The 26349-nt window shown below is 23.7% G+C and overlaps 4 protein-coding genes and 1 long non-coding RNA gene across 12 annotated transcripts; 1 reads left to right on the top strand and 4 right to left on the bottom strand.

Annotated features, from left to right (window-relative positions):
• Positions 1–312: 312 nt before the first annotated feature.
• Positions 313–6519, bottom strand: Naprt (nicotinate phosphoribosyltransferase). 2 transcript variants are annotated; one of them, XM_003698449.3, is made up of 11 exons: positions 6080–6519; positions 5411–5581; positions 5179–5305; positions 4755–4966; positions 4180–4298; positions 3913–4106; positions 3028–3213; positions 1932–2157; positions 1536–1856; positions 1308–1436; positions 313–1241 (listed from the first exon to the last, which is right to left on the bottom strand). In XM_003698449.3, exons 1-11 carry the CDS (start codon positions 6150–6152, stop codon positions 1164–1166), a joined length of 1836 nt encoding a protein of 611 aa, XP_003698497.1. In that variant the 5' UTR covers positions 6153–6519; the 3' UTR covers positions 313–1163. The 2 variants fall into 2 exon arrangements, with proteins under 2 accessions (XP_003698497.1, XP_003698498.1); XM_003698450.3 differs by lacking the exon at positions 3028–3213 and having other exon boundaries at positions 6080–6405.
• Positions 6520–11626: 5107 nt separating this feature from the next.
• Positions 11627–16012, bottom strand: LOC100872152 (uncharacterized). The gene is made up of 5 exons (XM_086917198.1): positions 15226–16012; positions 13845–14081; positions 13548–13777; positions 13102–13479; positions 11627–13040 (listed from the first exon to the last, which is right to left on the bottom strand). Exons 1-5 carry the CDS (start codon positions 15385–15387, stop codon positions 12695–12697), a joined length of 1353 nt encoding a protein of 450 aa, XP_086773324.1. The 5' UTR covers positions 15388–16012; the 3' UTR covers positions 11627–12694.
• Positions 16013–16747: 735 nt separating this feature from the next.
• Bug22 (cilia- and flagella-associated protein 20) lies at positions 16748–18561 on the bottom strand. Its single transcript, XM_003698459.4, has 2 exons — positions 17516–18561; positions 16748–17441 (listed from the first exon to the last, which is right to left on the bottom strand). Exons 1-2 carry the CDS (start codon positions 17789–17791, stop codon positions 17136–17138), a joined length of 582 nt encoding a protein of 193 aa, XP_003698507.1. The 5' UTR covers positions 17792–18561; the 3' UTR covers positions 16748–17135.
• Positions 18562–18988: 427 nt separating this feature from the next.
• Positions 18989–25700, bottom strand: stau (double-stranded RNA-binding protein Staufen). 7 transcript variants are annotated; one of them, XM_086917161.1, is made up of 10 exons: positions 25470–25662; positions 24892–24968; positions 24485–24705; positions 23875–24417; positions 23592–23800; positions 23200–23535; positions 22577–23105; positions 22193–22401; positions 21878–22058; positions 18989–19412 (listed from the first exon to the last, which is right to left on the bottom strand). In XM_086917161.1, the coding sequence occupies exons 2-10, from the start codon at positions 24945–24947 to the stop codon at positions 19399–19401; spliced, it is 2298 nt and encodes a 765-aa protein (XP_086773287.1). In that variant the 5' UTR covers positions 24948–24968; positions 25470–25662; the 3' UTR covers positions 18989–19398. The 7 variants fall into 7 exon arrangements, with proteins under 7 accessions (XP_086773287.1, XP_086773286.1, XP_086773284.1 ...); XM_086917160.1 differs by having other exon boundaries at positions 19194–19412; positions 21808–22058; positions 24497–24705; positions 25470–25700; XM_086917158.1 differs by having other exon boundaries at positions 19194–19412; positions 21808–22058.
• Positions 19140–20200, top strand: LOC147656092 (uncharacterized). The gene is made up of 2 exons (XR_015295076.1): positions 19140–19525; positions 19900–20200. It is a non-coding gene; the product is annotated as an uncharacterized LOC147656092 (long non-coding RNA).
• Positions 25701–26349: the final 649 nt, after the last annotated feature.

Here is a 26349-nt window from a genome sequence, read left to right as displayed (position 1 = left end):
ATAATTAAATTCTTTATTGAATTTTTTGAGATTATAAACATAATAAAAAAAAAGAAAAATTTTTATTACATATTTACACATAAAAATTGATTATACTGATATTAATATTTTAGATAATGTATATGCGATTAATAACAAATTTTTATAAAAATCTTTATTTTTTATTAATATATTTGCTTTATATAAAATTTAATTTGAAAAGATAGCATATTTAATATGTAAAATAATAAAATTTTTGTATAAATAAGATTAAATTATAAAAATTCTTTTGAATGAAGTAGGTATTCAGGAATTTCAAAAATAAAAATTTAATGAAAATTTTGTAATACATTTAATGATTAAAATGTTTTTTTTTTATATTACATAAAAAGATTTCTCTTTATATTTTTTGTACAGTTTTATATATTTTAAAATTTTATATTTGTATTATGCTCAAACTTTGTACATTTTTTTTCAAGGAGAAATCGTCTTTAAATTTTAATTTTTTTCATTGCTTATAAATATATATTGAATTACTTATTGAGTAAGTACATATATTTTTATTTTACAAAATTATTTTCTCTTTTCAATTTCTTTTATTTTCATTATAAAAAAAATTCGTAATTCTTTTTTAAACTAGAAAATATAGAAAATATTATCAATAAATGATATTAATATATAAAAAGAAATTTTAGACATATTAATGAATATTTACACTTAATTTACATTGCCGATTCTATAATTTTTGTTCTATTATATATACATTCAATGTTTCCTATTTACATGTGAAATACTTGTGCATCATTAATTTATGTTTATTCATTTTCTATGTTTTTAAAAATCAAAAGTAACTAAATATGTATGACAGTTATTATATATACTATCACACATTTTATACTTGCTGTATACTTTTATACATTTGTATACATTTCATATTTATAATCCATACTTTTGTTTCCTACAAATAATTCATCCTATACTTATAAAGCTATATGAATATAAAATAATTTTTACAAGTTATCAAAATACAATTTTTATAAGTTATCAAAATAATGTATATGTACTATTATAGTCAAATATTTGTGTAGCTAAAATTTTATATCTTCGAATAATATGTTAATAGACTATTTAAATACGTGATCTTTTTTTTGTTACTTTCTTGTAATAATGATGTATTTACAGTTTCACGAAAGTTCACCAATGGGTGCATGTTGTAACCATAAATCATGTATAAAATTATACAAATCATCACTAACAGCAACCTGTATAAATTATCATAATTTTCAATTTTAATGAAATATTTTATAATTCAAAATATTAAAACTCACTTTATATGGTGTAGGATTTAGATTTCTCTTGTGATCGTTTCTAAGTGTTCTTAAAGACTCTTGGACTTTATTTCGTATTTCTTGTAATGTAAGTAAAGGTTGGCATAATTTACCATTTTTCCAATAAACCTAAATATTTATAGAAAAATATTATAAATTATGAAATTTATTAAATAATTATTAAAAATTATGAAATATATTATAAAAATTTATATTTTATTAATTTACCTTATGTAATGGCTCTACTCGCGTTGGAATAACATAAGCTCTTTTTGATTCTTGAAAAGGATGTCTACAAAGAACTTTATGTTTTACTTGTGGTATTTCTTCTGTTGATCTTTGTAAAAGATCGATTAAAGCACATCCATCTGCTCCATATAATCTAAATGCAACTTTTTTGCCAGGTATTGATATTTTACTAACATCATGACTGATTTTTATTCTAGGTTGATCATTAATTTCAACCATTTTATAAACGCAACCTAGTGCTGGTTGTCTTTGACATGTTACCAAATGCGTTCCAATTCCAAAACAATCAATCTTATGATTCTATAAAATCAATATTTTTTATAAAAATAAAATATATAAACTGAAATTGTATTTTTTAATATTATATTTATCTACCTGTTCATTTAAACTTAGAATGGTCTCTTCATTGATATCATTTGATGCACAGATTGTTAATTTCCCAAACCAAGGTATATTATATTTAATACCAATTCTTTCAAACAAATCTCTGGCAAAATTACTTTGATATGCTAAATCGCCACTGTCGAGTCTTATACCAATTGCTTTATAACCCAAATCATTTAAAGCTAGTGCCACTGCACAAAAGTTTAGAAGACCACTCCTAAGTATAAAATTTACTTATAAATTATACATATAAATTGTCATCATAATACAATAGAAAAAGCATTATCAATTATGCATGCATTAATATTATCATAGATTCTGAAACATAATGTATATTTGTGTTTATTTTATATAAACACAAAAAATATAAAATTATTGTAAAAATTTTTTACATAAAATTAAAATTTACTACTATTATTATTTTTATATGATTTTATGAGATAAATATGATATAAATATTACATGCAAGTGATTGATATTAATTATGATACAATAAAAAATCAAATAATCTATTAATAGATTTTATTAATATTTCGTTTGTATTCTATTAATTTTTTATAATTTACATTTATATATATCTAAATTTTTACAATTGAAATTCTTATTATTAATAAAATGCGAATCGGTTAATGGTTATTTTTTATATGGCTGAATTGGGAAGGGTGCTATATAAGGTCGTACATAATACAAAATTCATCAAATTTTTTACAAAATAATTCACGATTTTTCAAATTTTTAATTATTGTTTTATACGAAAAATAAAAAAAAATCTATAAATTTGCCCGCTTTACAGAATGATATTTTTTTCATAAATAATATTAATAAAATTAATATTAAAATAATATTATACTTGAAATATGAAATATGTATTATTTTATATTTTCAACTCAAAATTATTAACATAAATAATAATATGTAATAAATTTAAAATCTAATAAAATAAATGTTAATAAAAATTCTATTAATATATATTTATTATTCATGAATATAATATTGAGTAATTATTTGGATTTGATAAAATATGATAAAAAAATGATAAAATATGATGATTTATTCTGCAAAGCAGACAAAATAGATAATATCGTACCTCACATAGAGCTCACCCAATTCGCCTTGACTTAAAAAGCCATTCTTGTGATGTGAAGTTGATTCTGATATAACCGGATCATTTCTGACACCATTTTGGGCATGTTTATTGGACCCATTTATTAGATGTTTATTCTTTACGTTTAGGCTGACTATATATGCTTGTCTCTTGGCTGAAGATTCGATGCTATAAACACACTCTTGTTAGGCTATAGTGTGTATATATTTCATGCCTGCTTTGTGAATTTGTCATTAAAATTACACATTCATTTATATACATATCAAATCCAATTAACCATAGTTTTAGTTAAAAGTAAAATTAATGATAAATTTCTAATATATTTTTAATAAATATTATTTTACAACATATTTTATAAAATTTATCACTTAATTCTTATAACAAAGTTTTAAAATTTTCTCAATTATCTTAGGAATACAGAAATAAATAATAGATTTTCTTTATATTTATATTTAGTTCTATATATTTTTACTATGTATTTCTTTCATTACTTCACATCATGCTAAAAAAACAAATTATATATTTAAATTAAATAATATAAGCTTATAATTGATAAAAAATTCTATAAATAAATTAATATTAAATAGTAAAAAGTGAAATTAAAAATGCAAAAAACATTAATAATGCTAATACATAGAAATCATACATCTATAAATAAAATTCTGAATATTTATATGCAGATAATCAAATATAAATAAAAATATTAATAAAATATATATATATATATATATATATATATATATATATATATATATATATGATATTAAAATATATCTACTTCTACATGTAAAAAACAAAAAAAAATATCAAATATACTTAAAAAAAGCCAAATAAAAAAAATAATTAATAATAAGCAAAATATCCTACCTTTCCACATCATATGTGTCTACAAGAGCAAGAAATCGTTGTGGAAAAGCAATAGCATAACTAATTAAAGCAGCTAATTCTCCATTAGAAGCCTCAGAAACTAGTGCTCCTATATCAGCTGCAATGGAATTTCGATGCTTGTAGGCTAATTCTAAAAGATCATAAACTTTTCCTGTTTCTTTATGTGCCAAAGTCTGAAAAGATTATAAAATATTAAAGCGAAATAAAACTTTACTCAATTGAAATAAAATAAAAATATTAACTTACTTTTTCTCGCAAATCATCCAAAGTAATAAAAGATGTTATGTATGAATGTGCATGTGTTCCACCTACAGGAATATTATAAAGTTTTCCTGCTAAAACATTACTTGTACCATCAAAACCACCTAAAAAATAAATAATTTTTTGAAATATATTTAAAAAAAAATTAAAAAAATTTTTTATTATAATATAAACTATAAAAAAAAACTTTTATATATTTATTAATATTTATTACTTTATTTAATTCAATTTTATTATATCTAAAAATGTGTATCTTAATGTGATTCTTTCTAAAATTATGAAACATAATTATATATATATATATAAACTATTTTAAATTATTTGTTATTAAGGTGGTACAAACTATTACCAAATGGTGCTGTTTATTGATTTTGATAAGAAATTGTAAAGTGAAATGATGTTGAAGAAGAAATAATATTTTTTGATATAATTAAAGTATAATAAAAATATGATGTATTAAATTAATGCATAATATATTAATGAGGATTTTAAAAAATATAGAATGAAATTGAGATTTAAAAAAAAAATAAAAAGAAAATAAAAATACACAAAATATTTACCAATATAGCTATATTTAGAAGCGCTTAAACCACCATCAGGACCCTGAGCTCTTCGAAGACCAAATTCTAGCAATGTTATATTTTTCCCAGCAGCCATGCGAAATCTGGCTGCATTAGTTGCCATTAAACTCGCATAGTTAACTAATGTTAACAATGTCGTTTCCAAAAGTTGTACCATTATTAATGGACCTTCTACTCTTAGTAATGGTATTCTGCATAACATATCAATTTGTATTGAGGTTTTAACTTATTAAGATTTCGTGTTTCATCAAATATGTAATGTTGATAAGCATTCGAACATTAACTCTAACTGCTGTCTTAAGAGCAAGAAAAAGTTTCCTAAATGATGACAATGATGATGATGATTAACATAACTGAATATTATCTGCATGATACATGCAATTTCTAAACAATTTGTACTAACCTTGGGAAAACAACTGAACCTTCTTCTACAGCATATATTGTTACATCTTTTGGTGTTAAGTCTTTCAAATATTCAAAAAACCTTTCATCAATTGATGATGGCATTGTTGATTTTAAGTACTTAATATCTGTATAATTTGATATTTTAATTGAAATTTTAAAATATAAAAAATTCTTTATATATATGAATTTAAATTATTTGATTAATATAATATTTCAAAATAAATACATACCACTTGAAGAATAATGAAATTTTTCTAAAAATTTAATACATTCTTCTAAACCAGCAAAAATTGTAAATTCTCCTTGAAAAGGATTTTTACGAAAGAATAAATCAAATACAGCATAATCATTCATTTTTTCACTTTTCCAATAAGCATATGCCATTGTAATTTGGTATAAATCTAAAATTATAAAATCAATGTAAATATATATTATTTCATATATTATTTATATATAAATGATGTTTTAATAAATTTATATAATTATAGATTATTTTAAATGTATAATAAACATTATTCTAATTACAAGTTTATTGAAATTATTAATTTTTTGGAATATAATATAATATAATTTTATACAAAATAATTCTACTTAGAAATAGTATTTTTAAAAATTAAAATTATTATACTAATATTAAGTAAAGAATATAGAAAAATAAAAATTAAATTAAATTATAACTTATTAAATAAAATATAATAAAAATTGAAAAATTTTCCTACATAAATCATTGTATACAATTCATGTGGATTATATTTTACAACACCACGTGTTACATCATTACTTATACGTAACATCTATTGAGTAAATAATAAAATAATGTGACCGCGCGTATTTTGAGGTTATTTTCTTCATTGTTTTTACAATAATATGGATTGTAAAGAAATTCACATTGTAAATACCTGTTAAGAGTGGTTGCACAACACAATTTTGACGCTTATTTTGACACCATAATTTATTCTCGTTATCTGACATTTTTTTTTAAATTTTTGCAACCTGACTTAAAATATTGTAATTGAAAAAAAAAAGAAAAGATAATTATAGGATAGTTTTTCCCTCAATAATACTGAGTGCTCACTGAACGACAATCGGTCAAGCGTTGTTACCGACAAACTAACATATTTCGACAGTGAACTTCGTATTATACACTCTGTATATTCTCAGAATCGATAAGAACGTTTGAAGGACGTTACAAACGACGCAACTTATATTTCGCCATTTCCACCAATAGAAAAAGCTCTTCTTAAGAAATTACTAGGTATTGAGTTGTCACGTTAGTTTAAGCACATAAACACATAGAAAACGTTATAAATTTATTCTGCGCCATGATTAAATCTTTTCTGTTTTTTTCCTTCATTTCCTCTTCACTGTATGCATTACAATTAATTGTTTATTGAAGATTCAAACTAAGGAAGATTATCTTATAGAGGAAGAACAAGTATGCAAAAATGAAACATCGTTTATGAAAGACTTTATTTAATTGAATCTAAAAGTATCATATCTATGTCATGATTATTAATTGATAATTAGCTATCAAAGATATGTAATTCTTTAGGATAAATTATAAGCGTATTTGTCCAGTCTGGCTTAACCGCTTTTCAATACTACTGAATACTACTAAAGTCAATGTAAACACATCATCCATAAAATAATATTTTATCTATATTCCTTAAATCATTCTTAAATTCGTTATATTTTCGCTAATATAATATTCTTAATATAAGAGATATTAAATTATATATTAATTAAAAAGTACAAAATTTTTATTCAATAATAATGCTATATAATAACAACGGAAATGACTGCATTATCATTATTAATAATAATTATATTATTATTTTTACATTATTACATTAATTATTAATTATTTATATTTATTTTTATTTTTTATTTTTCATTTGTGAAAGTAAATCTTTGTCATTATAAACATAATTCATTTTAAAAATATTTTCTTATTCAAAAGAGAATAAGTATATGTTGATTAACATCAACAATTTTTTTTTAATAAATTAGTAATTTATAAGTTTGAATTACTATTTTGACTTCTCTTATTTGCTGAGTTAGATAAGATTACAAAACTAATTGCATCTCTTCTAGAGGTAAAAGAAGGAAGATATAATTATCTTTTTTCTTTTTATGGTTTTTATTATCAATTTGTTCTTTTTGCACTGTCTTATTATTTCAAAGATAAAATCGCATTACTACGTCACGGAAAATATAATTATAGAACGGGAATTGGGGAATCCTTCGATTAAACACATATCGTTAGGGGCAACATGTTCGTATACAATGACCTTGTTATAATTGTACAGCAATGCAGTTTATTCTCCGATAAAAAACTTTTTTTTAAGCGAAAATTAATATGTAAGTTTGAAACATTTTGATTATATATAATATTATATATATTATGATATAATTCAAATTTTTTTTTTCTATATCCGTTAATTTAACTTCCATTACATCATTAGCATAATATGTTATTTATTATTTATTTCTCCCATACTACTATTTTTTTAAATTAAATTCATAAACTGTTTCCCGATATTAATCAATTAAATATTTATAAAATAACAAATATTAAATGAATATATTATATTTTTTCAAACATGTTGTGATTTATTTTATCTAGAACAAATTTTTTCAATAAAAATCATATTAAATAATTATTGATTAATTTTTTTTAAAAATCTTACAAAAATCCTAATTTAAGATTATTAATATATTGTTAATTAATAGTTATTTATATATAATATATAATATAATATATATATATAATATAAATTAATTGTTTTCTATCGATTTGAATAATTTCAATACGTAATAAACATTATAAATATTAAATATGTAATAAATATTATAATAAAAAAAATGATGAATGATGTTATGATAAATGGCGCAATTACAGAAAAAAAATTTTGTAATATATTTATTCAAAATTAAATTTGGTTATATAAATAATTTTATAACAAGCAAAAAACTTTTATAATGACTTGTATACGTAATACTTATAATCAGAGTTATTCGTTTTTCTATTTTGATTTAGAAATGAAAATAGTAAACAAATTTGAAGTAAACAACTTTGACTTATTTAACTCGCGCTAACACGATTTGCATGAATCATAAGATAGCTATTCTAATTATTGTTATTAGTATAAATTGTTCCATTTTATTAATAATTTTATTAATAATGATTCTAATTATTCTCTTTCTATTATTGTATACATATGTATATTGTGTACATATATAAGTATACATTTTATACTTACATTTTTTTTATTATTTCAATCTCCGAAATAATTTTCTATTCAAATTGAAAATCAAGAAATAGATTCGAAATAACCTTGTAATTTTTTTTTCAAATAATTTTAATAGTTTAAAATTGAAATCAAGTTTGTGATTCTAGACTTTTGGTATAATTAAACAAATTCGAAAGAAAAATTAATAACAATATTATTATATATAAATTTAATTCAAATATTGTTGTAATTCTTTTTGTTCATATGTATATATATATATTTGTATCAAATTGACAAATTCAAAATATATTTGATAGCCATACGTATTATGAAATTATACATTTAAGATATTCTAAAAAAAAAAAAAATACCAATTAATTTTAATCAGGAAAATTCAAGTAACATTTTCAAGTAACATTTTTCTTTGTAAAAATTTTCGTTAATGAATTATTAACAAAAAACATTGGCCAATCACAGAATATATAAATAAATCAAGTCACGATAATAGTATTGGGTAATGCCATTGATCGAGCATGAAGAAATCCAAATAACATATATCAAAGAATATATATAATATTTTTTATATGTTTTGAATAACAAATATTTTTTCAAAAAATTATATTGAATTACGTTTTCAAAAATAATGAATAAAACAATGAAGAAATACTTATTATTCGTATAGGATTCTTTCCATCCTTTATCATTCTTTTCTTTCTCTTATCATTTATTATTATCTCTTCTTTTCTTCCTTTATCACTTTTTTTTTACTCTTCCTTATTATTTTCTTTTTTCTCTTCCCATCTTTCTCTTTCTTTCCTCTTTTTATTATTTTGCTCTTCTTCTTTATTATCTTCTTCTTTCTCTTATTTTTTATTATCCTCCATTTCCTTCCTTTTTTTCATTATTCTTCTCCGTCTTCTTTTTTTATCATCTTTCTCTTCCTACTTTCTTTTCTCATCCTTCTTTTTCTTATTTATTCTCCTGTTCTTTTTTTTTATCTTCTTTCTCCCATCCTTTACTATTCTCTTCTTTTTCTTCTTCTTTTTCCCTCTTGTATATAGTTGCCTCTTCTATTGTATATATTCTTATGATAACATAGTTATTTTCCAGAAATAAGTGATATCTTTAGACAGTATGACTAATGATTGTTAATCATACGTAACAATTTTTTGTTACCATGAACTACTACAGAAACAAAAAAATATAAATGCAAATCATTTAATATCTAAACTAATCTAAAATATTTGGTAAAAATGAAATACGGAAACAATGTAGATATCTTTTATATATATAATAATTATTATATCTATTACAATTATATACAAGGATATAATAAAATACATAAAATAGAATGTAAAAATTAATGATATCGGTCTAATATAACTATTTTATACAAATTTTAATTTTTTTCATTATAATTGCAAAGCTTTAATTTATTTAGGAAAAAAAATACATTTGACATAATTTAAAGAAAAAAAGTTATATTTAGTATTTATTTATTATATTTTTGTTTTTTTTATTAATTGATAAAATAAAAAAAACATGAGAAATATAAAATGAAAATAATAAATGAAATTAAAATATGTAAAAAAATGAATTATTAAACCAACTTTTTTATACAATCATTTTATTAAGTGTCACAATTGATATTATCGACAATTCATACTTCGAATCTACATATAATTATCCAGTATTTGTCTGCTGAAATACACTACATTAGTTTACTGCGTTACTGGCACTTCTGAGATACTGTTTTAATCGCTAATTTAAACGCTAATCGTCTTTGTGTTATATGGACTTTAAAAAAATACTCAATTTTTGACCTATTGCAAGAGCTGAGCAAATTGATTTAAAAATATATTACTATCAATTAATAAAAATTCAAAAATATTAGTTAACATAATAATAAATATAAACTATGCACCGTCAATAACTATAACATTTTTCAGGTGCGATGTATTTGGCAGTATTAGGACTAGAATAAAATTGAGGAAAAAAACAGATAATTTGCTCATCTCTGCTTAGAACTAGATGTAAAAATTGAGCTGTGAGAGCGAGATCGTGAGCGATTCACTTTCGTATCTTTTTTTCTTATCAAAAATTGATTATTTTCGCAAATACATAATTATCGAATAATCTTAATCCGTTACTACATAACTGACAAGCAAAAATGTAATTGCAAAATATACGATTATATTTCTAAGCAAGGGTGGCTATTCATCGCAGCTTTCGTGTTATTAAATATATTTTATAAAATATCTTATTAAAATGTTTATCTTGACAGTATTATTTGATTTAAGAAATATCTATTTTTAAAATTAAAAAAAAAACATAAAGAGATAAAAAATATCATAATATTTCTTAAATTAAATTCAATATATTAATCGTAATATAATTTCCATTCTTCTTTGGTCCATTTCACTTTCGTTAATGCGAAAGCTCAACCACCCTACTACACTAATAGCAACGCGATTACACACGGTTTTTTTTTGTTCATAAATACTACTTGTTAATTATATAAACATCATACATTTTTCTGTGGCTATTCATTTGAACATATCGAACATCCCCCTTTTTGCACTATCTAATATGTGTGCGATGTATACGATATGAAAGCAGAGGCTATGATCCTCTACATTTACATGTTTTCTTCTCTAAAAATTCTTATCTAAAGTTTCCTAGAAGCTACTCAGACTTTAGTTAATACTTTTTTTTAAATCGTATATCTGTTTAAAAGAATAACATTGTGATCGTTTGTAACATTGGCTACAGCCTCTACATTATTTATTATATTTAATACTGCATTTTGAATAGACTCATTTTTCGTCACATACAGTCATTGTTGATATCGTATACTAATTCCTTATATTTATGCTTTATTCTAATTTGACACAGAATTTCGTATACAGTCTTAATGTTACTTAATGATGATGTTCATATATTGTGCTAAAAATATGGTTTGAACTACAAAATTTCCTATTTTTTTTCTTTCGAAGAATGCTTTCTTTTCTCATTTTTTTTTCTTTTTTTCTTCTTTGGTCATTTTTTTATCATTTTGTCGTAAATATAAATACTTTATCAAATTGTTAAATAGCTCTTTATATGGACAAAATAACGTATTTTTTAAAACATTTATCACCATTCAAATCCATTTACATTATTTATAAAAATGAAATGAAATTGTTCTTCAGGACGTGACATAACAAACATAAATATCAAATAATTTCAATATTTAATCTTTTGTACCTTTTGTCTCTTGAAAATATACTAAGTACATATTGTTTAAAAATATCACATATAATATACAGAGTACCCGTTTAAGGATTCAAAAAATATTATAAATTTCTTATTTTAAATATAAAAAAAATTATATTTTGCCAAAGACTAAATTTTAAGCGTACGGAAATAAGTAATTATATTACTATTTTGTTTTATATCTACAATATAAATAGTACTTAACCCATCGATATGATTGAATTTTCTAATATACCGCCGATTTATAAAAAATCACAGTTGTCTTATACTTTAATTCTTTTCTACTAGTTATTTTTTTACGTAAATTATAAGAAATATATTTTAATTCTAATTTTAAAGCTTAAAACTTTATTGTATTCATTACCGATGGGCCAATTATATTAATATTAATTGAAAATTATTCGAATAATACTATATCTTGATTGAATAATATTTTCGATTTTCGTTAACAATATGGTTACATAAAATAAAATTTTCAAGTGTCACTGCATTATTATAAAATTGTTTTTAAGAAATATTAACAAGGTTTAAATATAATTTCTATTCTTAAAGATAAAGAAGAAAATGTATACAAGTTAAATATAGATAAACGAGTAAAAAATACAAATTTCTTATTTTGACTAGAGAGTTTAAAACCTATTATTATTATTACTTGTACTATATACGATTCAATAAATAATAATTACTAAATTGCACAAAATTGCATTTATCAACAATGGAAGTATATCAAGTTCAATAACATTCATAATAGATAAAAAATTAAAAAAAATATATATTTATTTCTATTTTTGTAAAGAAGATCTAGTTATATCAGAACAAACAACTAAGTGCTTGTTAATAACAATAAGTATCTAATACTAAGTTCAAATGATTCAATTAAAGTATAGAAAATTTCCGTTGCTTCTTGCATTAGCACCATTAATATTCAAAATTAAAGTTTTCTTTTTTCATTATAATAGCTAATATATGAATATTATAAATTATTATATTTTTCTAAAACCATTCTTCATATTGATTACCCATGGTTCATCTCATTAAATCTGCTGCTCTTTGTCTGTCTCGATGTACTTCTCGAGGATGCATTCTTTTACGATGTGAGAAACAGTTTCCAGAACTTGCGAAAGCTTTTGGACAGTATGGACATTGATAAGGCCTTGCACCTGTATGTTGATTTATGTGAAATTTTAAATCTTGATTTCTTTTAAAAGTTTTATCACAAAGAGGGCAGGCGTGCGGCCTTAAATCCGAATGCGTTATACTATGAGCTCTTAATGTAGAATTTGTTGGATAAACTCTTCCACATACATTACATGGAAATTGTATTCCACCATGATACTCTTTGTGTCTGAATAAATTTGACTGTGTTTTAAAACTAAAATAAGAGTAATTTTATTAATAGTTATTTTATTAAATATTTAATTGATGATACTTACATTCTACCACATATGTCACAACCATATTTTCCCTTAGGCCGATGAGTTTCCAAATGTACTTTTAAATTACCTTTAGTAGAAATTTTTTTACTACAAATTGGACAGACAAAATTACCAGATGAATTGTTGTCAGTATTTGTATGAAGCACACCATTAGTAGAATATACTTGTTGTGATCTTAAAATAGGCTTTCCATCAAGTCGTTTATCTTTAGGCAAATGAGACCATAAATGATTTTGTAGACCAATTTGAGATATAAAAGATCGAGCACATATTGTACATTCATGAGGTTTTGTTATATCTGAAATGTGTTCTTCAGTATCTTCTTGTGATTTATCATTATTCTCTTCTTCTTTTTCTTTTTTTATTTCATCACTTCTGTAAGAAATAAATGAAATTTAACATATATATTAAAAAAGTATGAATATTAATATAAATATTCTTACTTATTTGTTAATGATAATGGTTCTGAAATATTCATTCTTGTTATTATTTCTTCTGTATCAGATGCTTCTGAAGTTTCTGATGCTGAATGTTCCATACCATATTGTAAAAATAACATTGGATCTACTTTGACTTCCATTTCCTCCATACTTGGAGTATGACATATATCATCTTGTGTTATGAATTCTGATGGTCCCAATGGTTCACCTTCAGCTAAAATTTCTATTGCTCCCTAAAAAAAATATATGTTGAATAAATATTTTTCAATTAATTTAAGATATAATGATTATAATATATACTTTAGTTAATATTGTATGTAATAATCCTCGATCTTCTATCCTTCTTGTTGTGTTTTGCATATCTTTAATACTTTCTCTTTCCATATCTTGTGTATTTATATTATCAATATTATTATATAATTGTATTTTTAATTTTTCTTGTGTTCTATATGCCATCATAGCAAAACGATGAATGCTCTCTAATCTTTTAATACAAGTAACACATACCATTTTTGATAATTTATCTTCAGAGGATACCTGTAAAATTAAGAATAAAGAATATTATAAGAATCAAAAAACTCAAAATAGACAAAATGTAAAAATTTTTTATAAAAAAAATTAGAAATTAATAGAAATATGAAAAATTATGGAATATGAATTAATGGAATAAGAAAAATTAATATTTAATAATAAAATATTTATCATATATTATCATAAAAATATTAAAAATGTTAAAAATATTAAAAATATTAAAAAATTTTCATAAATTTTTTAAAAAATTATAAATATTTCTAAATATTTTATAAAATTAATATATTTTATTTATTTTATTAATAAAAATAATTTTTTATATACATTTTAATTTTTTACATTTTTTTATAGAATCTTTTTAATAAATAAATAATAACCTTAATTATATATTAATAATTAATCTTATTAAATTTATTTAAATCATATAAAAATATTTTCTAATATTTTAATTATATTAAATGTTTTAAATATAACTTTAAAAAAAACTTTACTCATTATTTTTGATTTATCTTGTGTACAGAATTATATTTATAGATGCGCTAGTTACATAGTACATATAGCATACTTATTGTAATCAATAAAATGCTAATTTTTAACACTTCTGTATTCTCATCAAAATGGATTCTTCCATCTTCTATTTATGGAAGAGAATTTGATTATTCTAAATAAAATGTATACATATAAAAATTAACATAATTAATATTTATATTAATTTATACAAATAATAATAAAAAACATATTTCTTGTTTAAAATTTTTTAAATTCTAACAATTTGATAACTAATTTTTTTATTAATGATTTTAATTAATTATCATTAATAAATAATTTATATATACTAACAAATATATGCAATAATTTTAATGTTCTGTTTGTTGAAAAAGATGTTATATTTATAAATTTAGATTGATGTATATTATTATATTTTAAAATTTTACAGCAATTCTCAAATTTAAAAATAAATATACATGTATTTCATATATTTATGAAAAAAAAAATATAGAAAAGATTGAGCGCGAAATATCGCTAATAGAATACTAGTAAAGTTTTCGAAAAAAAATACGTATAAGTTAGTTATATACTATTGTGAATATATATATATGCGCATACAACAGCATTCGCGCTTATTCATATGGAGCAGAAAAAGACTTACCAAGATGTACAGATATTTTCGTATTTTGGTTTGCAAGTAGTGCCGTCTACCATCCTCTGCGAAAATGTGAACCCCATCGTTTCTTGGTATGTCACTAGCACAAATTCGGCAGTGGATCTCGTCCTCCCGATCGCGCTCAAAATCGCGACCCGCCGTACCCATTTCAAAAAGAAAGAAAAAAAATGACAAGATATCACCACGCTAAAAAAATGTTCTTGTTATTTAATATTTTTTTTCACTATTTATATATATAAACACATTTTAAAAAATAATTTATGTTAAATGATTCACGCGGCTCTGTTTCACAATGTTAAATTCATTGCTTATTATTATTTTCCCTCCCTTTTGATATTTTAACACCTTGATGAAAAATGACAGAAACGTTCGATATAAAACTTTCAGCAATGCATCTTTATGAATGTACCAATGTGTCTGAGAGAGTTGATTATTCTAACGATTTTTTTTACTTATGAGTCTCCCGGATTGGGTGAGATTACTTCAGCACAACGTTAACGCTTTAAAAACGACGTCGGCGCCGGGCGTCGGCGTCTCTCCCGAAACGAGTGCTCAATACAAAATATATAATAGCATTCGTCGATTTGAAAAACATATGTATATAACCAATTGTTTTATTTATGGATTCCGGTTATATTAAACAATATTATTATTAATAAACTATTATGTCTTTTATTATAATTCATTTGTTATTTATACAAGAATTGAAGATTTTATATGAAATCTATAAATTTGTACTTATAAAATATTACCCTTTGCTAGAAATAAAGAATAAAATGTATCAGCGCGGTACTCTTAATTGCTCCGCCATCTTCTTTCATTCATTCGTTTATATTTTTTATTTTCTTCGTGAATGATTTATCAGAGTTATATTACACTATACATCATTATTGAATCATAAGTTTTTCTTCCTGAAAATAGATCTCGATCGATACATTTGTTAGAAGTCACATTACACCAGCAAATTTTGTAGCAATTTTTCCAAATTTTCCCGCCATTTTTCTGAGTATGTATTACTACGCCTGTAGTAGGAGAGTGAATGTAGACGTTTTTGTCGCAACGAAAAATAGTTCCAAGTACTTGCGAACGAACAGCCTCCCCCTTGGATATGCTACGTCCCCATTTAAAAAAATCAATACTTAATAATTAGCAATTAATACACTTTCCAAGTATATACGACTGCTATCTTGTTTTCTGCAGTTTCTAATGTACGTATATGTTTTCTTGTTACGTAATGTTTAATCTTTATATATTAACATATAAATTTAGCTTTTTTAAAATTGCTAAAAAAAATTGTAATATTTTTATAATTGTATTTCATTATAAATAAAGAAAATATTGTTTTTAATTTACATAGCAAAGTTTGAAATTTAAATTCCTGAATAGTTATATCTTTAAGATTAGTAAATGAACGTAGATTCGAAAATCTACTAAGAAGTTATCTCTGTGAATTTGTATTTCTTTTAATACAAAATAAATTTGATTTTATACAAAAAGATACAAGTAATTAATCAATTTATACTTTTTATTAAATGAAAAATACAATCAAAGTAATTAATTAGATATAAATTTTATACATAGATTTTTTATGCATAAGTTATGTCAATTTTTAAATAAACTTTATTTTTTAATATAATTTGCATTTTAATATCTAACAGAAATATGTGTAAAAAATAAAATATATGTAGTGAAATATATATCATTCTTACAATGTTATTAACTATTAATATAGAACATATATATAGTAATTTGTTAATATACTAAGTACATGTTTAATAAATAAGTATTAACTGTAAATGAAAATCACAAAATTGATTAATTTATAAATATTTATAGTTTATTCTTGTCTTTTCTTAAACATTTTTCTGTAAAGTGTTAAAAAATTAGAACTAACATTAACATTTTGCCTTATTCTGAATTGGCAAAAATAATTTAAATTCTGCTGGCAATTCATCTTCTGAATATAGTCTATCAGAAAAGTATACTCTTCGTATTCTACAGTTTGCATGGATTTGAACCCTTAATGTTTCCACATAATTTGTTCCATATGCACGTCTAGTAAAATCAGCTAAATTAAATTGAATCTGATTCCATCCATCATCTAATCTCATTGGCATTGTACAAATAAATGGCTTTACTCTAGTTGTAGATTGATAATTACTAGCACGAAATCTACGGCGTACATTTTTGTCATCAATTACCTGAAATCAAATATTTATAATTATTTGAAATCTAATATCATATTTTGTTATGAGATAATTAAATATTTTCTTACCTGAACTTCAAATGTAAAATATTTTTTTAAATTCTTAATTATCATCACTAGAAATGGTAATTTTATACCTAATGTTTTTCTGGGATCTGCTGGACATGTTATATATGTAGTACTGACGTTACTACCCAATATTTCCAGTACTAAACTTTGTATATCATTATCCGTAATTCGTTTTATGTGCCCGTTTCTTACTTTTTTATCCCAAATTTGTAATGGCTTGCTACCAATACTATACAAAATTGACAAAAATCCACTTTGAAAAGTGTTTTTAAACATGTTCACTTGCTTATTTCTTCGTCAGTTTTTACAAAAATTTTTTCAGTTATTTTTCTTTATAAAAAACATGCGTTTAGAGAATTCAAAGAATTTTATGCTTTCGTTTTATCTACAACTTAACCTTTCATTTTATGATGTGAATTTCACTAAGAAGTTACATGATTTAAATGATTTTATTTTTGAAGTAATAAATCTCACATAACACTCAACATCATTCAGTTAACAAAAAAGCATCTGTAGTTTATATCGACATGTTTTTTGAGAAATTTTATTTGCTAAATAACTTTAGCGATAAACATAACCTATAACATTTGTGTTTGATCAATGTTGCTGTTAGATTTACAGCGACATCGGAAATCAATCGATTATCTCGAATGTATCGATTTTAGTCATTCGAGATATTAAGAATTTAAAATATAATTTGCGATTATTTAAAAAACTGAATATAATACATTTTAACATTTTTACAATCGTTTATTGATGTCAAATACAAACCGATAAAGTTTAAATAAGCAGTAAATATCTATGTATTAAACAATCATTTTTTAAAACAGATATAACCATTTTTCGCCATAAAAAACTTTATCAGTGTAAAATCTGTACTGTCATAATTTTACTGTATTACTTAATTTTTTTCATCCGATCGCACTTTTTTTTTGATTAATATTACTCAAAATTATATTTTATGACTATATTCTCTTGAGGAATGAAGAGAAACAAAGTGACTAATTTATTATTAAGCACAACTTTCATTTCTATACCACAACATTAAAAACAATAATCGTATGATTATGATTTCTTCTTCCATTATTAGAAAAGCATGTTCTAATTACTTCTTTAACATAAACATATACAATATCATAAGGTAAATTAATATATTGTTTCAATTATTTTTTATAGAAATTTTTGAATGAGCTATACGCATTTTTTACTAGTTTGGAAATTATTTCTTTAACTATCGGTACACGATTCAAACAAACTTAAATTTTTTAATTATTCGAATATAAACGGCAAATTGTTTTATGTACTGAAAATATTAAAAATATTGAAATTTTTGTGCATTTATGTATCGATAAATGAAACACAAAATATATATTTATGATTTAATAATAATCAGATATATTAATTTTCATGTACCAATAGTATAACTGTCCGATAATTACAGATTTTAAAGAAAAGCGTTACTTGCAAAATAAGTATTTAGAATGATCTTTTATTCTAATGCATCCGCGTTATCTCTTAGAATCACATTTATTTTTTGTATTTCGTCGAGATATTTCCATTTTATATATCTTAATAATTAATACTTTATTTACTTATTGTTACCACTATAACTATTGTATTACAGTTTACGCGGATAAAATAGGTCCTGCAACAGGGGTACACTTTCGTAGGATTCATGTTTCTTTCTTTTTTTTTTTTTTTTTTTTTTACCGAAATAATTATGTGAAAGAGTCTTATCATGACTCGTTTTCCTTGTTTCTTTTATTTGGAACACTGAATCCCACGTGAAGAAGGAAGGCCCACCTATGAAGCGATATCTCAGAAAAAGGAACATTCATTAACTCGTCCTCGAGTGACCTATAAATTATTCGGAAGGTTTCGCGTTACGAAAGGTTATCTGAAAGAAAAAAGTATTATAAATGATAGAAGCAATCCTTTTCTTCTATCTCCGTGATACGGAGGAGCATATTACATATTGTGGAAAATTAATCGTATTGAAACATTACTTGTGTATGTTTTTTTTAAGATTCATTAATATTTAAGAAACCCCTATAAAATGATACGATGAGAATAATGAATATAAGATAAGTCTTTATGCAAGAAATATAATATTATATTTTCTTTGTTCTTATATAGATAGAACATTTATTATTCGACATTATCTTTATTCATTATTGGATATTTTTTGTATCAACTTAATAGTTTATCGTTATAAACTTTTGGCAATAAGACAAAATTTGACAACGTTGTTTCTTAATGTTGTTTTTTCGTTATGACCAAGTTAAATATATTTTTTTTAATAATTATGACTCAACGAGGCAAATTTTGAATTATTACCATTTTATTTGTAATTTCCAATACATCCAGATTTATTTTCGTTTTAGATAATGGATGTATGAAAATTTGAATGTCCTCTACTTCTCAATATCTTGTAAAACACGAATATAACCCCAGAATGCTTCTAGGCCCCATAGAAAAGCAAATTGGGGCAATAATATGAATATATCACATTACCTTTTTTTAATTTTACAAATTTGAAAAACGGAAACTGGTAGAATATCCGAATACTTTTAAAGAGTCCCCAACCAATTGTCAAATCTTTTGCATTTGTTATCACTTATCTGTAATTAATCTTGTAAACCAGTGTAATAATATTGATTTAATAAAGCAATAGAAATTCCTAAATATTTTTTTTCATTTGCGTGAATGTTATGATCATAAAAAAACTGATTTTTCAGTTGGAGACACTTAATACACATAAATCCTTAAAATTTCTAATCAAATTTCATTTCAAAAAAATACACTCGTTTTAATTGTTATATACAATTTCAAAATTAATGATTATTAAGAATCCCGCTTTGCTCAACAAAACGGTAAAAGAATTTTATGAAATAATTTATGAAATATTTTATGAAATAAGATGAATCTACCAAAATTATTTTTAGATCTATATAAATGAAGACTCGTAAAATTGTTCATTGTACGCGATCATAGTAGGTAATAAGACATAACAGACATTTTATTCGCAAGAATAAGAGAAAGCCAAGGATTAAATAGAGAAATTAGGAGATGGCCGCATTTCATCTCAGATTTCAATATTTTTCGCTTAACATTTCTATAATGCTTTCATGATCATAAACCACGTCTCTCTGGAAAATGACCATTTTATTCATGATGTTTAAACATTTTGTTTATTGATTGTGGTCCTATCAATGAAATTGTTATAATAAATATAATAGAATCAATAAACCACTGTTAGGATCACAATCTTGATCAAGCACCAATAATTGTTTCACCACTTATTATTTCATGATGTAATTACATATTTAAGTGTAGAAAACATGATTTAAATTATAGTATTTATTTATGTATTAATGTTTACACTTTGTACCATTCTTGTATATAATTGTTATAAATATCCATCAAAGTTTACTACAAATAATCAATTTTTATTATATATATATACACACACACACACTATATATATATATATATATATATATATATATATATAAGTATAATATATATAATATATATATATATATAAAGTAGAAAAGAAAAAGAAAAAAAATAGAAAAGAAAAAGAAAAAAAGAAAGATATTTCTGTATGCTATTTATCATTTATTGGTGCTTGAGCAATTTTTTGTTGCGATTAAGGCACTGCAAAAGATTGATCCTTCATAAAAAGCTACTGATCTTCAAAATCCGCGATCCGTTAAGTTAAAGAAGCAATGGCGTAATGTATGAAGATCGAGAGTCATCGGTGATTCAATATTGAAGTTACCATGTAATAAGGCCCAGAGAGATAGATCGAGAAGACTCATTTTCCCTCCGATTACTTCATTCAACAACTGTAATATATGTAAATATATTAATAAAAATAAGACACATGATTAATATTATGTAAAAAATAAATTGGAAGAGGATACATAAAAGCAACATATATACTATTAAAAATAAAAACTTGCATTCCTAAATAATAAAAAGTGTTATAAACATATAATAATGAAACAGAACATTGAACTTCTGTATTTGTCTATCTGTAATAAATTAAGGAGAATTCAATTAAATCATTATTCTTAAAAATCATTTAATTTCAATATCGAGGTTTAATATTAATATACAAATTAATACTAAACCTATAATGAAATCATTTGGTTGTATAAAATGTTCTTTTTAACATATATTGTTCTCATCAATGACTTTATGAAATATCCTTAAGTTAATTTTCCTTTGCAATGCCTTAAAAGGGCAATGTAAACTTATATAAGTCTTAAATACTATATAATTACTTATCAATAGCTCCATCCATTATATTGTTTTTAACTTGAATGCTAATGTGTATTCCATCTCCAGACGCACCTTTATCTTTTTTTGTTTGTGAGTTGGATGCATTATCGAGACCCAGCTTACTTAAAGTACATAAAGCTTTCAATGCTGCTTCGTTACGACTCGCAGTTCTCGTTGGCCCATTACCATGACAAACTTGTGGTGGATCTGTACTTAATGTTACAAGTGATAGATATTCTTTATTCACTGCTCCCTAGAAACATATTATTAATTAATTATTAATTTATTATTTCATATTGATTTATTTTCTTTATATGTAAAATACTATTTTTAATATTTTAATACTATAATATATGATTATATATATTTTTAAAGATTTTAATTTACCTTTGGAAAATCATTAAATTCCACGCTGAAGTTAAATAATTGAGAGAGATATTTTAATTGATCTTTGGGAGAAACAGTAGGTGGATTTTGTTGTTGTTGTCCTCGTAATTCTTCGGCAACAATTTGTACACTAGGTCCGCTGCCTAATTTAGATTCCTGACCTCCATCCACTAATAGAAGTCCAGGTACTAACTGACGTCCAATAGTTCCTGATTAATATCAATAATCATAATAATATTAATATCAATAAATTTTTAAAATATTCATATATAATAAATTACATATAATTCTTGAATTTTTAAAATTTGCTTTTTATAATTTACATAAAATGAACAGCATAACAATTTTTATATATAAATTAATTTTATATTAAATTAATCTTACCTCCTACTGGTGGATGAGATTGGGTTTCATTAATTTGTTCATCTTCTAAAAATGTGACTTTCCTAGGTTTTTGTTCAGTATTTTCACTTTCTCCTGTTTTAATCGATGGCTTAGTAGGTTGTGGTTGAGGTTTACTGTAACCTAATTGCGCTAAAAGAGCCTCTGCTGCAGCTCTTTTAGCTAACTTTTTATTTGGACCAATTCCTTGAGCAGAATGTTGTCCCATAGTAACTTCCATAACGAATTCTTTTCGCCTTGGTGCTCCTTTTTCTTCAATTAAATTATAGACAGGTTCCTTTTCTCGTTTAGCTTGTTGTATTTGATCCAATCGCGAAACAGGATTAACTTCTTCTGCAGCATCAGTTTCAGAGCGTGGTTCTTGATAAACTTTTATAAGATTTCGTGACTTCTTTTTTGTTGCCGGTGGTTTACGTTTTACTCGAACAAGACGATTTTGTATAGTTTCTGGCAACGGAGGTAGACGATTGAGTTCTTCTAACATAAATTCAGCTGCATGTTTCTTTGATACCTACATATTAAATCACAAATATTAAATTCAGTATGCCTTATGTTGCAAAAAAAATTAAAAAAAAAAAAGAATATTATATTTATGAAAAGCTTACTTTCTTTGAAGGTCCTTCTCCTAATGTAACTTTATCTCCAACAGTGCACTTTGTCCTGAATGTTCGAATATGAGGTTTACCAATTTCTGATACAACTTCGAAACTAACAGGTAAACCACGTTTTAATGCTTTCTCATGAACTAAAGATACAGGACTTTTCAATTCTGCAATTGGATCTTTAGCTTCACCTAATGTACCATTTTCACCAGTGTTACAAGAATTTGCTACTTCTTCCGGTAATGGTAATTGACGTAATTGTTCTAAAGCTTTACTCGCCGCATCATGTCGCGCTGCTTGACCTGTCAGACCTCTACCAATAAATTCACGTTCTCCTACCTATAAATTAATACATGTAATAAAATTTTATATTAGAATTTTCATTATTTTCTTACCTTTAAGGATACAAGATATAATTGAGGTTCTGCATGAAAACCACGATTATAAGTAGGAAAACGTGGATTAAATATTCGAGGAAAATGTCCTAAACTATTTGTAACATATTGTTGTAATCCTGCTGGTGGAGCTTGTCTAAAAGTATAGACAGTAGCTTCTCCTCTTTTCATAGCCAAAGCATTTAATTCAACAGTTGGGGGTAAATTTCCTATAATGAAAAATATAAATTTTATAATATTTATATTCTTTATATTCTTTAATACAATAATGCATTTTTTTTACCAGGACCACTAAAACATTTTCCTGGATGTCCAGCTCTCATCGTCTTTGTAGGTTTCGGCGGAGGCCGTTGATACCAAGTTTTTGTTAATGCTTCAGTAGCAGCGCTGTGCTGAGCTTTTTTTATGCTAGGACCTTCAGCAACATATTCTTCCTCTCCTAATTTTAGTGTTACTGTAAATCGTTTTTTGTGCGCTGGTCCTTGTTCATTAGTCAATCTGTATTGATGTTGAATTTTATTAAAACGTGCTAATTCATTCAATAAGCACATTGGTGTTTTTTCTTTCATGTTTGCCAAAGCTGAATCAGTCACGTTAATATGATTTTGAGTAGGTGGACTCTGATCTCTGGACTCTCCATTTTTTGTTTCATTTGTAACAGGTTTATTTGATTCTATGTTTTGCGGTTGTTGAATATGTTGTGGAGGCGGAGGATTTCGTTGATTGTTTTGTTGTTGTGAATACTGTGGTGGTGGTACATTAGGATTTTGTAGAGTCACAGAAACAGTATTTGTCTGATCTTTTAGACTGACGCTAACCATGGTGCCTAAAAAAAAAAAAATCAGAATTTAATTTTCTAATCATGCAAATAATTTATTAATATGTTATAATACCATTTAAAATACCATTCGTATTATGTGCATTCATGCCCATCAACATTGGTTGTCTTGGATTTCCATGTGGTGGACCAGGGTGCTGCATATGATGAATATGTTGTTGATGGGGGGGCATGGACAGTATTTGTTGATGTGGATTCCGATGCGATAACGGATGCTGAGGCTGATGTAAAGGGGCCATATTTGCCTGTTGCATAGGACGCATCGGACCACCCATTCTAATGAAACATTAAATAAAACAAATACAAATATATTAATTTTTAATTTGAATAATATAATTATTATATATTATTACATATAAAATAACTTAACCATATAACTAACTATAAATCTAAATATATGTTATATATTTATATGTAAATTATAAAAAAAAAACTTCATATATTATAATAATTATAACAAACCTATTATGATCTCGAAGTTGGTTTTGCATTGCGTGATGTTGATGGCGTAACATCATGTAAAAAAAGTGATGCAAAACCTAAAATTAATAAAGATATTAATAAAAATAAATGAAAGATATAAAAAAAACTTACTAAAAACTAAAAAAGTTTAGATTCTGTTCTAATTTATTGCATTAAAATTTATAATGAAATTTTCTTGTAATGAACATTCTAATATAAAGAAAATAAATGCTAATTTATTAATACATTAAATATTAAATATAATGAGATAATTTATATTTAAACAATAAAAATATGATTTTTAATAAAATATTTTGTTATTTATGTTAAATCAATATATTTTTAAAGTGACATAATTTTAAAAACAATAACTACGTTACATATGTATTTGACAGTAGTTGCAAACATATATCATATCATGCATATTATGAATTGAATTTAAATAATTTATTTGTAATTAGTACGTATAACAACTTCATCATAGAAGAAGAATTTTTATTCTCTAAATGAACTAGTCAATAGCTAATGGGCTTGGCCCGGCTATTTGGCAGCGGAACTATGCGGTTGAATTTTCTTACCGAAGTTTGTTCTATTTCACGAAAATTTTCAGATTATTCAACAGCGAAATTTCCAGCGAAACAGATCTGCCACTTAAGGGAACACTGCCAGGCCCTTTATGCGGCTATTGGCAAACAGTAAAGAAAATCGTCTGTAGACTAAAATGCGGCCATTTTGATGTGAGCCTCTCGGCCACCGTCTCTCATCCCTTCCAAAGGATATCCTACTTGCCGATTTTTTTAAAAGTCTACAATATCGATTATAATTATCGATACTTCTCGTTTCTTTAAATTATAAGTTTTTAATAGTTTTTGCGTTTATTGTTGTAATTTACGAATTATAATAATAAATAAATATTTTTATTCAATACATTAATTTAGTTAATAATAATAGTTAATACTCTTTATTATCAATAAAGCTTTTTCAGAATAGTATAAAGATAATGTCATATCATAGATTCAAATTTTAAAATCAAAATAACGGAAATAATGATTATTTACTTTCATGTTATTAATTGAGATTTAATCAATGCTATTATTAATATGTATATATATTTAAATTTAATTAATATTTCAGGAGAAATAGAAAATAAATTTAATAATAAAGTCAGTTTCATATGTTACTGATTTCATGTAAAACAGCATAATTAAATACTTCAAATGAAAATGCTTCATATAAAAATATCAGAATTTTATATATATATATTTTCTATTATAAATATACAATCTATTCATTTACCAAATATAATAAACGACTATTAACTTTTTTTAAATATTAAAACAAATGTTAAAATATTATAATATCGATTTCTTTTATTGAATAAAATTGAATAATGTGACATATATATAATATATACTATAAATTTTGATTGAGTATATAATAAATTTTTATTTTTAAATA

The sequence above is a fragment of the Apis florea genome, unplaced genomic scaffold (genome assembly GCF_048593485.1).
Source record: "Apis florea isolate Af1SG1 unplaced genomic scaffold, ASM4859348v1 contig_3813_pilon, whole genome shotgun sequence".
NCBI classification, from domain to species: Eukaryota; Metazoa; Arthropoda; class Insecta; order Hymenoptera; family Apidae; genus Apis; species Apis florea.
This window is presented reverse-complemented; position numbering and strand designations above follow the sequence as displayed.

What these genes read in the sequence shown, in the direction of transcription:
- Naprt (XM_003698449.3), bottom strand. Translation starts at nt 6,152, where the DNA reads ATGTCAGATAACGAGAATAAATTATGGTGTCAAAATAAGCGTCAAAAT. An exon ending in TGGATGATTTGCGAGAAAAA is followed by an intron (nt 4,107 to 4,179) that starts GTAAGTTAATAT and finishes TAATCTTTTCAG; the next exon opens with ACTTTGGCACATAAAGAAAC. An exon ending in GACACATATGATGTGGAAAG is followed by an intron (nt 3,214 to 3,912) that starts GTAGGATATTTT and finishes GTGTGTTTATAG; the next exon opens with CATCGAATCTTCAGCCAAGA.
- LOC100872152 (XM_086917198.1), bottom strand. Translation starts at nt 15,387, where the DNA reads ATGGGTACGGCGGGTCGCGATTTTGAGCGCGATCGGGAGGACGAGATC. An exon ending in GAAAATATCTGTACATCTTG is followed by an intron (nt 14,082 to 15,225) that starts GTAAGTCTTTTT and finishes TTAATTTTACAG; the next exon opens with GTATCCTCTGAAGATAAATT. An exon ending in CCATTATCATTAACAAATAA is followed by an intron (nt 13,480 to 13,547) that starts GTAAGAATATTT and finishes TATTTCTTACAG; the next exon opens with AAGTGATGAAATAAAAAAAG.
- Bug22 (XM_003698459.4), bottom strand. Translation starts at nt 17,791, where the DNA reads ATGTTTAAAAACACTTTTCAAAGTGGATTTTTGTCAATTTTGTATAGT. An exon ending in ATTTTACATTTGAAGTTCAG is followed by an intron (nt 17,442 to 17,515) that starts GTAAGAAAATAT and finishes ATTTGATTTCAG; the next exon opens with GTAATTGATGACAAAAATGT.
- stau (XM_086917157.1), bottom strand. Translation starts at nt 24,947, where the DNA reads ATGATGTTACGCCATCAACATCACGCAATGCAAAACCAACTTCGAGAT. An exon ending in CAACTTCGAGATCATAATAG is followed by an intron (nt 24,706 to 24,891) that starts GTTTGTTATAAT and finishes ATGTTTCATTAG; the next exon opens with AATGGGTGGTCCGATGCGTC. An exon ending in TATATCTTGTATCCTTAAAG is followed by an intron (nt 23,536 to 23,591) that starts GTAAGAAAATAA and finishes ATTAATTTATAG; the next exon opens with GTAGGAGAACGTGAATTTAT.